Source organism: Xiphophorus couchianus, chromosome 14 (assembly GCF_001444195.1).
Source record: "Xiphophorus couchianus chromosome 14, X_couchianus-1.0, whole genome shotgun sequence".
NCBI classification, from domain to species: domain Eukaryota; kingdom Metazoa; phylum Chordata; class Actinopteri; order Cyprinodontiformes; family Poeciliidae; genus Xiphophorus; species Xiphophorus couchianus.
In genome coordinates, this window is record NC_040241.1 from 6,473,411 (window position 1) to 6,485,938 (window position 12,528).

The 12,528-nt window shown below is 37.7% G+C and overlaps 1 protein-coding gene across 2 annotated transcripts; it reads right to left on the minus strand.

Annotated features, from left to right (window-relative positions):
• Nucleotides 1-889: 889 nt before the first annotated feature.
• On the minus strand, nt 890-11,923 carry LOC114157167 (SLAM family member 5-like). Of its 2 annotated transcripts, none has more exons than XM_028038014.1 (7): nt 11,822-11,923; nt 6,100-6,402; nt 5,371-5,652; nt 3,376-3,480; nt 3,202-3,260; nt 3,029-3,097; nt 890-1,412 (listed from the first exon to the last, which is right to left on the minus strand). In XM_028038014.1, the coding sequence occupies exons 1-7, from the start codon at nt 11,883-11,885 to the stop codon at nt 1,335-1,337; spliced, it is 960 nt and encodes a 319-aa protein (XP_027893815.1). In that variant the 5' UTR covers nt 11,886-11,923; the 3' UTR covers nt 890-1,334. The 2 variants fall into 2 exon arrangements, with proteins under 2 accessions (XP_027893815.1, XP_027893813.1); XM_028038012.1 differs by having other exon boundaries at nt 3,376-3,486.
• Nucleotides 11,924-12,528: the final 605 nt, after the last annotated feature.

Consider the following 12,528-nt stretch of genomic DNA (forward strand, 5'->3'; position numbering starts at 1 on the left):
ATATATATATATATATATATATTGCACTAAACGTTAGCAGCCTGCTGAGGATGGCGCTGTGCAGCTTCAAATGCGGTTTCCTTTTTTTAAAATTCATAAAAAAGCAGCCATATTTATTTGTGCTTTTTAAACATTTATTTTCAAAATATTTTTTTGATTCTACGCCAATATCTGCTTTTTATAACTTTATGAGAACGCAATAATGGTACTTAAGTGTGTGATTGAATTTCAAAGATTGTATGGGTTTTTTGTTTGTTCCATGTTATTGTGTATCTATGGCTGTTTTGTTTTTTTTTCCAGGTGAAAGTCAAACGCTGTTTTGTATTTGTTAAATAAATGTTATTTTTTATAACTCTGTTTGCTTCTTTTTGATGTTAAAACATAAATATTTAAAAGAAAGTAGTCTCGTTAAACATTTAGTTTTATTTATTCCAACCAGCCAAGTTGGAAAGAAAACCGACTACAACTTTTATTCTGTAACTTGACAGGTTTATGCTTTGATCCATCAAAATATGCCAATGATTAGCGTCCACTTCATATTTTATTCATATCGTACCAAACTTGGACAATTGAAACCAGAAATTAAGACACACCAAATAAAACAGCAAGCTTTCTTTTTTTCCCGTCACTGTCTGTAATTAAATCAGACCAAGCTTCTTTGTCTTTTCTTTCTACTTTTTTTTTTTTTTTTTGCCAAATTCCACAATATGTCAGATTTATTCATGTCTTCAAAGTCGGAAATTTAAATACAGAATGATTACTGTCTCTTTAAGGGAACGCCCAGATGGCGATGTCATGGTAACGTTGGAAACCTCTGATTGGTTAGCTGACACGTTTGAGTTAACTAGGCAGGCGTTCTGGTTTAACACAGTTAAAAAGTCAAAGAAAATCAGACAAAATGTTAATTTTTATTATGGTACAGATGGTTTATAAAAAAAATAAATAAATAAAAAGCAGACGTACAGCCGGGTGAACGGCAACACAAGTGAACCTCAACAAGACAAACATTTGCATAATATACATTTTTATTTATATCATCTATATATTTACAAGATGTACAAACATAAGTTACAGAGTCCAGTTGCACATTTACAAAACAGAAAGTTATGCACCACCCAGCTTTAAAATTAGGGAAAAACATGGACATATTTTAAATGAACAATAAACATTTTGCAGATCACCGTCCCTAAATTAGGTTTTATCAAATCAAATGTTTCTTATTAATATGCATATCGTCCACTTCCAAGTTATACACAACTGGGACCGTTACAAGCCACTGGGTGTTTTCTGACTGTTTTCCCTGAGGTGCACCAAAACATGAAGGTTCAAATCGTCTAGGAAACCTCCTGGTACGGAGACACCGAAGTCTTCCTCATCCGATCAATCTGGATCTGGTCGTAGACCGTCTGAGGCTAAATGATTGGGAGAAAAAAAAAAAAAAAATCATTTTTAGGGTTTCTCAGCAGTGGCTTAAGAGAATCTTTTCCTGCAAGTTCCAATGGTTAAACAATTCACTGAAGGTGCTGTGAAGGATAATTTGTTCTTACAGTTCTCAACACACTGAAGCACAAACAGAGAACAATTCAGAACTAAGACACCTACAACAGTCACCAATAAAGTGGATAGTGAATATGTGATGTTCTGCTATTTACTTAAATCGCATATAGAGCTGGACAATATGGCTGACAAACACATCACAATACAAGCAATTCATATCAGTCAATATTGGTAAATATTGATTAGTTTTTTTGTTTTATATATCTGAAATGTATCCAAACTGGTGACGTGACCTTCACTGCTTTATCCACAAGTTACTCTTGAACTGTTGACTCCATCTTTGCAAATTTATTATTATTATTATTATTATTATATAAAAATGTAGAGATGTTATACAGAGATGTTAAATGCTCCCATTTGCTTCTGTCTACCCTGTGTGTGTGTGTTTTTTTTATATTATTTTAGTGATTGGCATCATTTGACGGTTGACCGGTGGGGGGCGCCATACAGCTAGCCTAAGCGTTTACGCACCGGAAGCGTGCGTGGAGCTGCTGCAGCAGATCCGTTTAGTTAAACAAAAAACAAAACAGAAGGAAGCGCGGTAAGGCTTCTACAATGATAAAAGGGAGACTTCACCTTGGGACGGATCAACTCACAGGGGAGAGTCGGAGTTTTGGCTGAAGTGTTTTTGATTTAGTTTTTTTGGAAAGAGCCGACTGGACGCTAAAGGATTGTTGGACTGGGGAGTTCACGCGCCTCCTGCTACTGGCCACCGATAAAGTCACATTTGGTGTGTTTTTAGGAAAAGAGAGGGGAAAAAAACTATATATCTAAAGAAAAATAATAATAATACGAAGGAAAAAAAGCTATTGAACTGAGGGACTGACGGACGAAAAGACTCTGCGGATGGCCCTTCTCCACGGGAGGTCAGCTCGATGAGGAACTCTGAACCGACATTGAAGGTAGGACCCCTCCTGGTGGTGTGTTCCGCCAGGTGCCTGTTTTGTGAATTATTTTTTCTCCATACGGGAGTAGGGCCTATTGTTGCGGCTGTACTCCCGTAACCAGTCAAAGAATTTACATTTGTGAATAAAACAATAAAAAAACGTTGCTAAAAATACAAACAAATTAATTAAAAAATATATTTTTTCTTAGTTGTAAAAGCCAAGGACAATATTATCTCAATGTAAACCGACAGACATCTCCCTCCTCCTCTCTCCATTCTTGAAAATGTTTGTATAAAACAATCCATTTTCCCGTTGTGCTGCTTTCAATTGTTTACCGGAAGTGAAAATAGGCGTACAAGTTCATTTCCTGTCGCGAGATGGAATTTATTTTTACTCACTGGTTGTGTTTTTTGTTTGTTTTTTTTCAATTAGTTGTGTTTTGGGAGGAAAATATCACAACAACCACATAATAAATAAGACGAAATGGAAAGTAATAAACTGATATTTTCTCGATATCCTCCAGGGGGAGCTACTGCACCACCTGGCGCCCTCCTGGGCCACCGCTGGAGGTTTAGCTCTCTTACCATTTGGCGATCCGGGCTGTTTCTGCTCTCGATAGTGTCGTACAGAGAGCATGGTTTATCAGAGGGCCCCTGGAGGTTCGCATTCACATGTATTAAGGAGGAAAATAAACCTCAGTTAGGAAACTCTAAATCACTGTAAGCATTTGCTCATTGTAGGACTTGAGTGCACTTACCACTTCAGATGAAAAATCGGAGATATCGGCATAAACTGTGAGTTCGGTTGAATCGCTTCCTGCGTAAAGAAAATAAAATGACAGAAATGACTCAGTGGCTGGTAAAAAAAAAAAAAGCCACAACAATGCGGTGAGAGAGAGAGAGAGAAAATGGCACATCAAAGAGTTTCTTACCAGACCATCTTCTTTTGCAGAGACATACGCTCACCACTATGATTATAATAATGATCAGTAAACCTCCTCCTACTGCAAGGATAATCCAGACTGGGATTGGTATTCCTGCAACTGACAGCAGATTAACAATATGTCATGTTTAAAAAGAAGCAAATGAAAACAAGCAGGAAAATAATTTGTCCAGCAAAGTTTGGCTGGAATACACAGTGCCTTGTAGGCCTATTCACATCTTGTCACGTAGTTTAAAATGGAATAGAAACAACATTTAATTCAGGAATACCAGCAGCAAAGCAACAGGAGAAAAGATGCAACTAACAGATCTGAAACTCAGGAGGAAGAATATATTAGAAAACATAAACAGACTTTATATTATTAGCAAAATGATTTGAAACAATATATCTGTTTATTTATCTTACCATTTTTATGCAGTGTGATGTGTTTGGTCAATTGTGTAAAATTCTGATTAAGATGCAGTGAACTTTGTGGTTATAACGTGTCAAAGTGAAAAAAAATGTCAAAAGGTTTCGCTATGTTTTAAAAGCAATGCATTTTTAGCATGAATGTGCTGTTTTTGTTTTTTATTAGTTTTAACTAGCTGTGACTTCAGCCAAACAAATGCAACAGGGATGCAAAACTTTAGTCAAGAAAGTAGTTTTAAAAAAAATACGCGTGTTATCATCAAGGTATAATTGTGACTGAGGGTCATTGCGCGTAACACAAACCCTGTAAATTCTAGACACTAATAGGTACCATAGAATTGCACAAAAATCAGTGAGGGACGGCGGAGTCCCTGCTCGAAATTCAGTGAAAGAGGTGTACGGATTAAAATGCTGTCTGTATCGTTTTAAACTGTGTGATTGTGAGCGTGAGAGGGAATAAAAATAGCAACAGGTATTTTGTTCCATATAACACAGTAGGAGTGTAACATGTAAAGCTTCTATGGATGCAAACTCGACTAAAAACCCACCTGTTTAGGATTGTATTTGAAATGTAATCAATTACAAATTTATTGATGGAACCTGACTTAATGTCGTGTTTTGATTGTTGATTCTATGTTGCATTGTGTTTCTGTGTTTGATATGATGTAAAGCACTTTGAAATACCTTGTTGCTGAAATGTGCTATAACTATATATATATATAATATATATGTGCTATAATCAATCAATAAAATTTGATTGATTGATTGATTGTGGGCTGCACAGTGGCGCAGTTGGTAGCACTGTTGCCTTGCAGCAAGAAGGTCCTGGGTTCGATTCCCGGCCGGGGTCTTTCTGCATGGAGTTTGCATGTTCTCCCTGTGCATGCGTGGGTTCTCTCCGGGTACTCCGGCTTCCTCCCACAGTCCAAAAACATGACTGTCAGGTCAATTGGTTTCTCTAAATTCTCCCTAGGTGTGAGTGTGTGTGTGAATGGTTGTTTGTCCTGTATGTCTCTGTGTTGCCCTGCGACAGACTGGCGACCTGTCCGGGGTGTACCCCGCCTCTCGCCCGGAATGTGGCTGGAGATGGGCACCAGCAACCCTCCCGACCCCATTAGGGACAAGGGTGAACGGAAAATGGATGGATGGATGGATGATTGATTGTGTTTTAGCTAATTATATTTGATCGTTTAATTGTAGAGGATGAATAGTGCATACTGACTCTTTAGATAATTTAATTATTAAATTATAATTGAATAATAATTCAATTATTTACATGTGGTGACGTTCATCATCTACTCATGTTGGATAAACCATAAAGTATATCTCTGACTCTTCTATGATTTTTGTCTGTATTATTACCAAATATTGAAAGACATCATTACTTTGCGATTCAGAAAATTTTCCTAAGAACTCCAAGAAAATTAATTTCTAGGCTCTGGATCAGAGATTTTCTGTGTTTTGTGTACCTGTACCTTTTATATGTACCTTTAATAGAACAATATATCCAACAGATTTACAAAATAAACTGACTTGTTCTCGTTGTTTTCTTCAAACCTCTCATTTCTGAACATACCTTCATTAGAACCGGGTCCTGTGGTGTTGCTACATCTCAGTGTTGTGAATGCTAACTTCTCACTGATAACATTGGAGGCTTTGCAGGTGAATATTGTGTCGCCATCTTGTGGTCTAATGCTGTATTGCAGTGTGGAGCCGTTTCTGGTTTGGGTTCCCACAGTCCAGCTGTAGGTGACGTCACTGTGAGGATTTGCTTTGCACTCCAGAAAAACTGTACAAAATCCATCTGATCCAACCTCAGTGACGTTGGAAAACACAATGGAATTTGTAGATATTGGCTCTAATGTGAGAACAGAGGAAGAAGTGTAACGGATCAGTAACATTATCCTTATGTGTATTTTATTTGCACAATTCACACAGTATTTCCCCCTTTAATCTTAGAAAATTCACAAAACTGTCATCAAATGATCAATTTCTCATAATTGATGCAACCATGAAATTTGCTTTCTATCAGTAAATCCTAGGAGAATTTCCTGCGATCATTGTTTGGCCTTAAAGCTCGAGCACTTTTAGGTTCCTCAGCAGGACTGTGGCCCCCGTAGACATGATATAAAAATTCGCATAAGCTCTTTTTTTTTTTTTTTGCTTCAATTTATTTCTAACAATTATTGTGTTCTTCACTTTGAAAATAGTGTATTAATCAATCTGTTCTTTAAGAATTTTACACAAGTTTTCTTTCTTGAAAAGGTTCTTTTTGATTGACTGGATTGAAAGACCAGCATCTTACCATGAACTTGCAGAGTGATGAAGACTGAAACTTGTTCACCTTTGACCTCTCCCATCAAACTGAATTCACCAGAATCTTGAAGAGTCAGGTCTCTTATTGTTAAACTAAAACTTGTGTCATTTAACTTCACTCTGCCCTTAAATGGATGGTTTGGAGTAAGACCTGAACCTTGGAATGCTACATTTGAGTCTCCATATCTCCATCTTGCCCCTTTGACCTCTTTAGCTGTTAAATTTGATGAAAGCCCCACAGAGTCTCCAACTTCTTTATGAATGACTCGTTTTCCTTCTGACGCCTCCACATCTGAAACACATAACAAAGAGCATAACATTATTATTTAAACTGAGACGTTTAGATGTTCTGTTACATACAGTTTAAGGTTTACAGTTTTTTTTTTAATGTCTATAAGCAGTTTCCCAGCCATTAGGAGACATGTCATAATTTGCTATCAGAGCTCAAACTCTTAATAATTAGATTTGTTGAGGAACCACAGATACAGGATTTGGTCAAATCACCTAAAACCACCTGAATTCATGGGACATGTGAATGCAACAGTTTGATGGAACAAACATACCAGCAGCTGGCGCTAATTCTCTGAAGCTATTCTCCGATTTCTGTCTCAGGACTACAGAGTGAGAGCTTACAACACGTTTATGTAAAGTGCTTAGTGTTATTTATTTATTCTTTTAAAGAAATTTCAATGTTGGCTTTATGTCAATGGACCACAACATGAAGTTCAGATTTTATTCAAAATTTGGAGTTTATGTTAAATAACTTAATTCTAAAAAAAAAAATAAAAAAAAAATCAGAAATTACAGTTTTGAAATTCAAGCAAAACTAAACCATGTTAATAATTGACAGCTAATAATGTCAAAGCCTTTTAAAACATTATGATTAAAATTTGAAATGATTCGTTTAAGGCTCTTTATCATTTATTACGGTTTTGTCGCCTCTCTTTTGTGTCATTTTTTTAAAATTAATGTGTGATTATTTGTTAGTTTGTATTATGTCAAAAGTAATATTTTTTCATATTCATATAACTGATCTTTTGTCCATTGGCTCCCATCATGTCCAATTGTGCTTGTGCTCAGTTCATATTATAGAATAGAATAGAATAGAATTACTTTATTCATCCCAGCAGGGAAATTATTTCGCAGTTACAGCATAGAGACAAGACACACAACAACCACCACTGAGTAGCAATTGTAGACAAAATAAAAATAAATAAAAATAAATATCCAATCAATCTGGATTCTGCAAAATTAAAAAAAAAACAAAAAAACCTGTTTGTTTGGTCGAGTTGGTTCTGTTCGCCTCACACACTTGCAGACTCTGGTCTTCATCTCTCTCCTCTCACACCAAGAGATTTTTAGTCAAACTTGCCCTGCTGACAGATTTTCCCTGATTGGAAATCTGTGGTAAAATTGAGCAAATAAAATGTGTAGTTGAGTTCCTGCTTATGGATTTTTACTTAGAGAGGGAGATTTATTGCTGGAGTTGAGGAAATCAGTTTATGGCTGTGAGTTCAAACTCTTTACTGACCTTTACATCCAGATTTAAGGTGTTTAAGCAATGACTTAGAATCAGCTTATGCATTTCCCATAAAAATATAAGGAGAACTCAAGAAAATAATGTAAATGAATTATGACCCAGAAACAGTCAAATTTTACTATTAAAGTAAACATGAAAGTGGCACAGCTTAATTTTTCCGTGAGACACTGATTGTAATCAGGCATGTCAGTGAACCAACAAGATTATTTTTTTTAAACTTTCTATAAAGCGAAATGCAGATACTAACTGCATCTTCTTTCTTTTTTTTTTTACTACATTTGTTTTTTCATAGCCAACGTTTTCTGATACCAAAAAGAACCATTTGCTTGGGGGGGTTTTACAAACAGAGCAAAATTGTGATTGTCTGACTTGAATTGTTTGCATGCATCTTCAAAACATAGTCATATTTATGTTGGTTTGATCAGGGGTCGTAATCGCTCATATTTCATAATAATTTACCGCCTTTCTGTAAGAACAGAGAGGTGGATGTTTTCTCTCTGGTCGGGTGTCAAGAAGGGCACCAACCTGTAGAAAACCTTTATATGTCCCCTCTCGTTGAAAAGAGTTGTCTCACAAACAATTTTTTCTGAAAACATTGCCACAAATATAGAGTGACGTTAAAACACCATCCAGGTGCAGTGTTGCTGATTGATTGAGGAGCAACTTGCTGATGAACAGATTTCTTCCAGCAAAAGTGGAGCAAAAGTTGATCAGAGTTTAAAATCTGGAGAACCAAAGAACGAGTAAATTACTTTAATTTAGTTCATCTGTCCACTGTGTGTTGGAACAAACCAAAGAAGATGGTTGTAGATTTCAGAAGAAGCAGGAATATGTCAACCATTGTTATGACTTAAAAGAAAATTGACTTCCTAATTTAACCCCATGAAATTGGGCCTCTGTCTCTTTAAGAAACCCCTGCTCTTTCTGAAACTCAGCCCTCAGGAAGCCGCCACCACATCGCTCCTCTGTTAACCCTTTAACAACGTTTCTACCAGTGCTGCAGCTCAGCAGCTGTGCAGTTCCACCGGGTTTTTGCTAATTGCTGCTGGCTAGTCTGTAGGAGCTGAGTGGGGTCGTGTGAGACGGAAGCTTGGAAAATGGAGGAACTTTGTCCTGGAAGGCGGAGCTAGGTCCACCCAGGCGTTTTGCACAGCTGAATGGTTGCCACGGGAGATTAAAGGATTTCTCAAACACGCATGAAGGAATCAAAGTAACACTCTCCAGGTCTGTTTTTGATGAGGGAGTAACATTCTAACATGATTACTGTCCATAAGACTGCTCCTTTAAACAAGTGCATAATTATTAGACTAGCCACTCTTGTGAAAGGAAATTCTAGTTTATTTGCTGTACAGCAGGTCGTGTGTCTAATCAGTATGCAAACAGAACAAAGTACTTCTCCATTTAAAAGGATCAAATTTATATCTGTCTGCTCTGTGAATTTCTGCTGGTACAATTAGAAACAGGGCTGATCTCCGTGAACTGCAGGTATGACACCGCATCTCGTGAACGTTTATTTCCAAAAAATAAAAATGATCAACTAAAGTTTTACCAGAAGAAATCTCTTAACTATGGTTTGTATCTGTTTTAAGAACCAGCCTTTTGGCCTGGGCTTTTTCATTTTTAACTGTAAAAACCTCGGCAGCTACAGCGAGGAAGTGTAATCAAACACTTGAAAACACTCCGAGGTGCTTTTATCACACAACAGCAGCAGCTACGTGACTTACTGGTGAGTTCCTGTTGTTGGACAGGAAAATGGTTTAATGAAGCGATTAAACTTCTTATAACGCGTATCATCAGATACAGAATAATTCAAGCCGCCCCGCGCTGACAGACATTTTAAAACTGTAGACAAGCAGGACTTCACTTGACATGTTTTATGTCTTAAAAAATGAAGAGAAAACAATAAAAAAACATTAGTACTATCTATTGGAATGGCTTCTCTGTCTGAAAACTCCCAATCTTAGATTTAAAAGCTTTAAGTAAGAAAGAAATATTGAAAGATGCAATTACTTGAATTACTTTGCTGTAGTTGGACAGTTGTAGGTTTTTATTACATCCCCAACCCGCAAAATCCAATATATTTACCTTTCATGTAAATTTCTGTAAGTCAGAAATAAACTGTTTGTTTGCCCTCTTTGCTTTTTCAGTTCAACCTTTCTTAGTGAACATGTAAGCTAAATGCTTGAAAACATGCAAATACGAGTTAATACACGTTATTCACTTGTATTGCTAACAGCTGTTGACCTGGTGATTTAGCATATTAATTAGCTAATCCTTCGGGTTTTTGTACTTTTATACACTTTTAAGTTGGGCTTGAAATCTCGACGTCCGAAATCTCGACGTTTGTTTCTGGTTCATCGTTGCCTGCTTTACTTTCTGCATGGAGACCTCAGAAGACCTTAAAGTTCTCAAAGATCTTTAAGATCTTTGTTTACTTGAACAAGCCGCCTACTGGGCTTCCGGTGCTCAGTGGCCCTGCAGCGCTGTTGACTCAATAACCTGGCAAACATCAACGCTAATGTTTTTTTTTCCCGAGTACCGCTAAAGACTCGCCAAGTACCACCTGTGATACCTGGGCCTCAGCTTGAGCACCACGTTTTTACTCTCTTTGTAGTCAGTGGAAAAACCTTTATTACTATTACAGCCATGAAGAGCTTCTCCTGGCTGCTAAACAGTTTTATTTTTTCATCTTTGGCAATGAGCTCCAACTCTTTGAGGATGGACAAACTCTTCGCCATCACCCTAATCTTTATCAAAGATCATCAAACTTAAATAAGAAGCCAGCTGGGGCCGTGCAGGGGAGGTCGGATGTCAAGGACTGTATCCTGAAAACTGTCAGATCAGCAGTTATATCCGTGATTGTCGGGACCGTTTCTTCTTTTATTGGTTAATGTAATATTAAAAGTTGCGCCGAAAGTGAAATTTGAAAGTGGATCTGCACAAGTCTTAATAATTACACTTAGCCGCATTAAATATATCACTCAACGTGTTCAATGAATCTATTTGGATAGCAGTTGTTTTGAACCGAAGCAGAACAATCTTTCGGTGTCAAACTAACTTTCACTGAAAAACGGGAGCAGTCACTCCAACTTGAACATGTCTCGTTGATTAGACCACACTCAGAGTCAAATGAAGTCTGTCCAAGTTCATTTATGAAATTGCCAAGTTAAATAAACGTAAATAAATTTAGCCTGACGCTTCATTCAGTTACTTGTGACATTTTTCTTTTTTTTTACTTGGAGCTCCGTTCTCCCCTTATTTTTTTCAACGAGGGAAAGTTTTCAGTGAAGAAAACTAAAGAACAAAACGGATGTGTCAGAGTTCGATCATTAGCTCGCACTTTTTGAATAAAGGTCATTTGCATGTTCGCGTGACGGCCAACTTTGCATCATTTCCCTGGAAAACGGAGACGAACCGCAAACCGTTCAAGGTTCAAATAAAAAAAGTCTGTATCCGTGTCGCTACTTTCGGTCAGCGTCACTGCTTTTGGTGGAGAACACGCAGGAAATGCCACCTTTGCTTTTGGTCATGTTTCTGTCTCACACTTTTAGACACAAAAAATCAGAAAACAGCCGACGACTGAAGAGCAACAGATAGCAGCTAGAGCTCTGAAGTGCGGCCTGACAGAGTGAATGGCATTTCGCTGTGACCTACAATTCGAAGAGCAGAGCAGGAAGTGACAAAAAGAGAAAGGATGATCTGTCTTCCAAGTTGCAAAAGTTTCCATGAATATGTAGCAGGAAATCTGCCAACACAGCAAAACAGAAACATGCAAAACTTGACTCTTAATGTTCAACCACAAGATGCCCAAAGGTTATAGACAAGGAGGATACATTCAGATCTTGGTGAGAACATTCATTTTCATCGGGATGTTCCAGTTCCCAAATTTTTATGCAACTTCAGCTTCAAAAGTAGACAGGAAAACTTCCTCAATGACAACATCGTATATTTCAAAAAATCAATTCCGAAAAACACTACGAGGAAAGAATAATAATAAAAATAATTTTAAAAAACATCTAAGAAACGACACCTCCTTTCCCAAGGAAGTGCGCAAACATTCCGTTCCAAGGAACCGAATGGTAATTCTCTGTCAAAGCCACAACTACAGAAAAGCGGGAGGTCGATGGCCCTCCGTGGCAGCAAACGTGAAGGGCAGAACCGTGACACGTACCGTGGCGGGAGACCCCGAGCAGCAGCGCGTACGCCAGGAGGCAGCTCAGGCGACCACCAGCCATCTCTGTGGAGAGCGGAGCAGTGTCTGTTTCCTCTTCTGCTCGCTGCACAATGTCAGCAAAGTTTAAAAAAAAAAAAAAAAAAAAAAAAAAAACAGAAGGAGGAAGGGGTGGAGGAAGCTTCTGTAAATGTAGAGCATGAAGCAGGTTGAGCATGCAGAGAAATAAGAGTATCTGCTAACATGTTTTTTTTTTTTTTTACTGTTTTGTTCACTATATCTTCATGCAAATTTTGAATTTGGTTACCCGGGTCAGTTCCAAGGCGAGATTTCATCCGTTGAGGAAGAAAGACAACAAACAACAAACCGACCGTCCACTGCAATAAATGCTAACAAGCCGTTGACATTGCTCTGGAGAAAACATCTCAATCAGATCCCACTGCCTCCCAGACCTTCACTTTGTCTTAATTATTATTATTTGGAGGCAGACTTGCTGGTCTACCTGCATGGGTTATGCAGACCCATGCAGCCAAAGGTCACAAACTGAATGGGGGACGTTCTCCTTCCTGTTTTTTTTTGTTTTGTTTTGGTAAGCAAAATTATAACACCGTGAGTTATAGTATAGTGCAGCAAAGAGGGCAGCCACAGACCAACGCACCACGTTACACTTTCTGTACAGTGCTTCTTTTTTTTTTTTCTAATGAAAA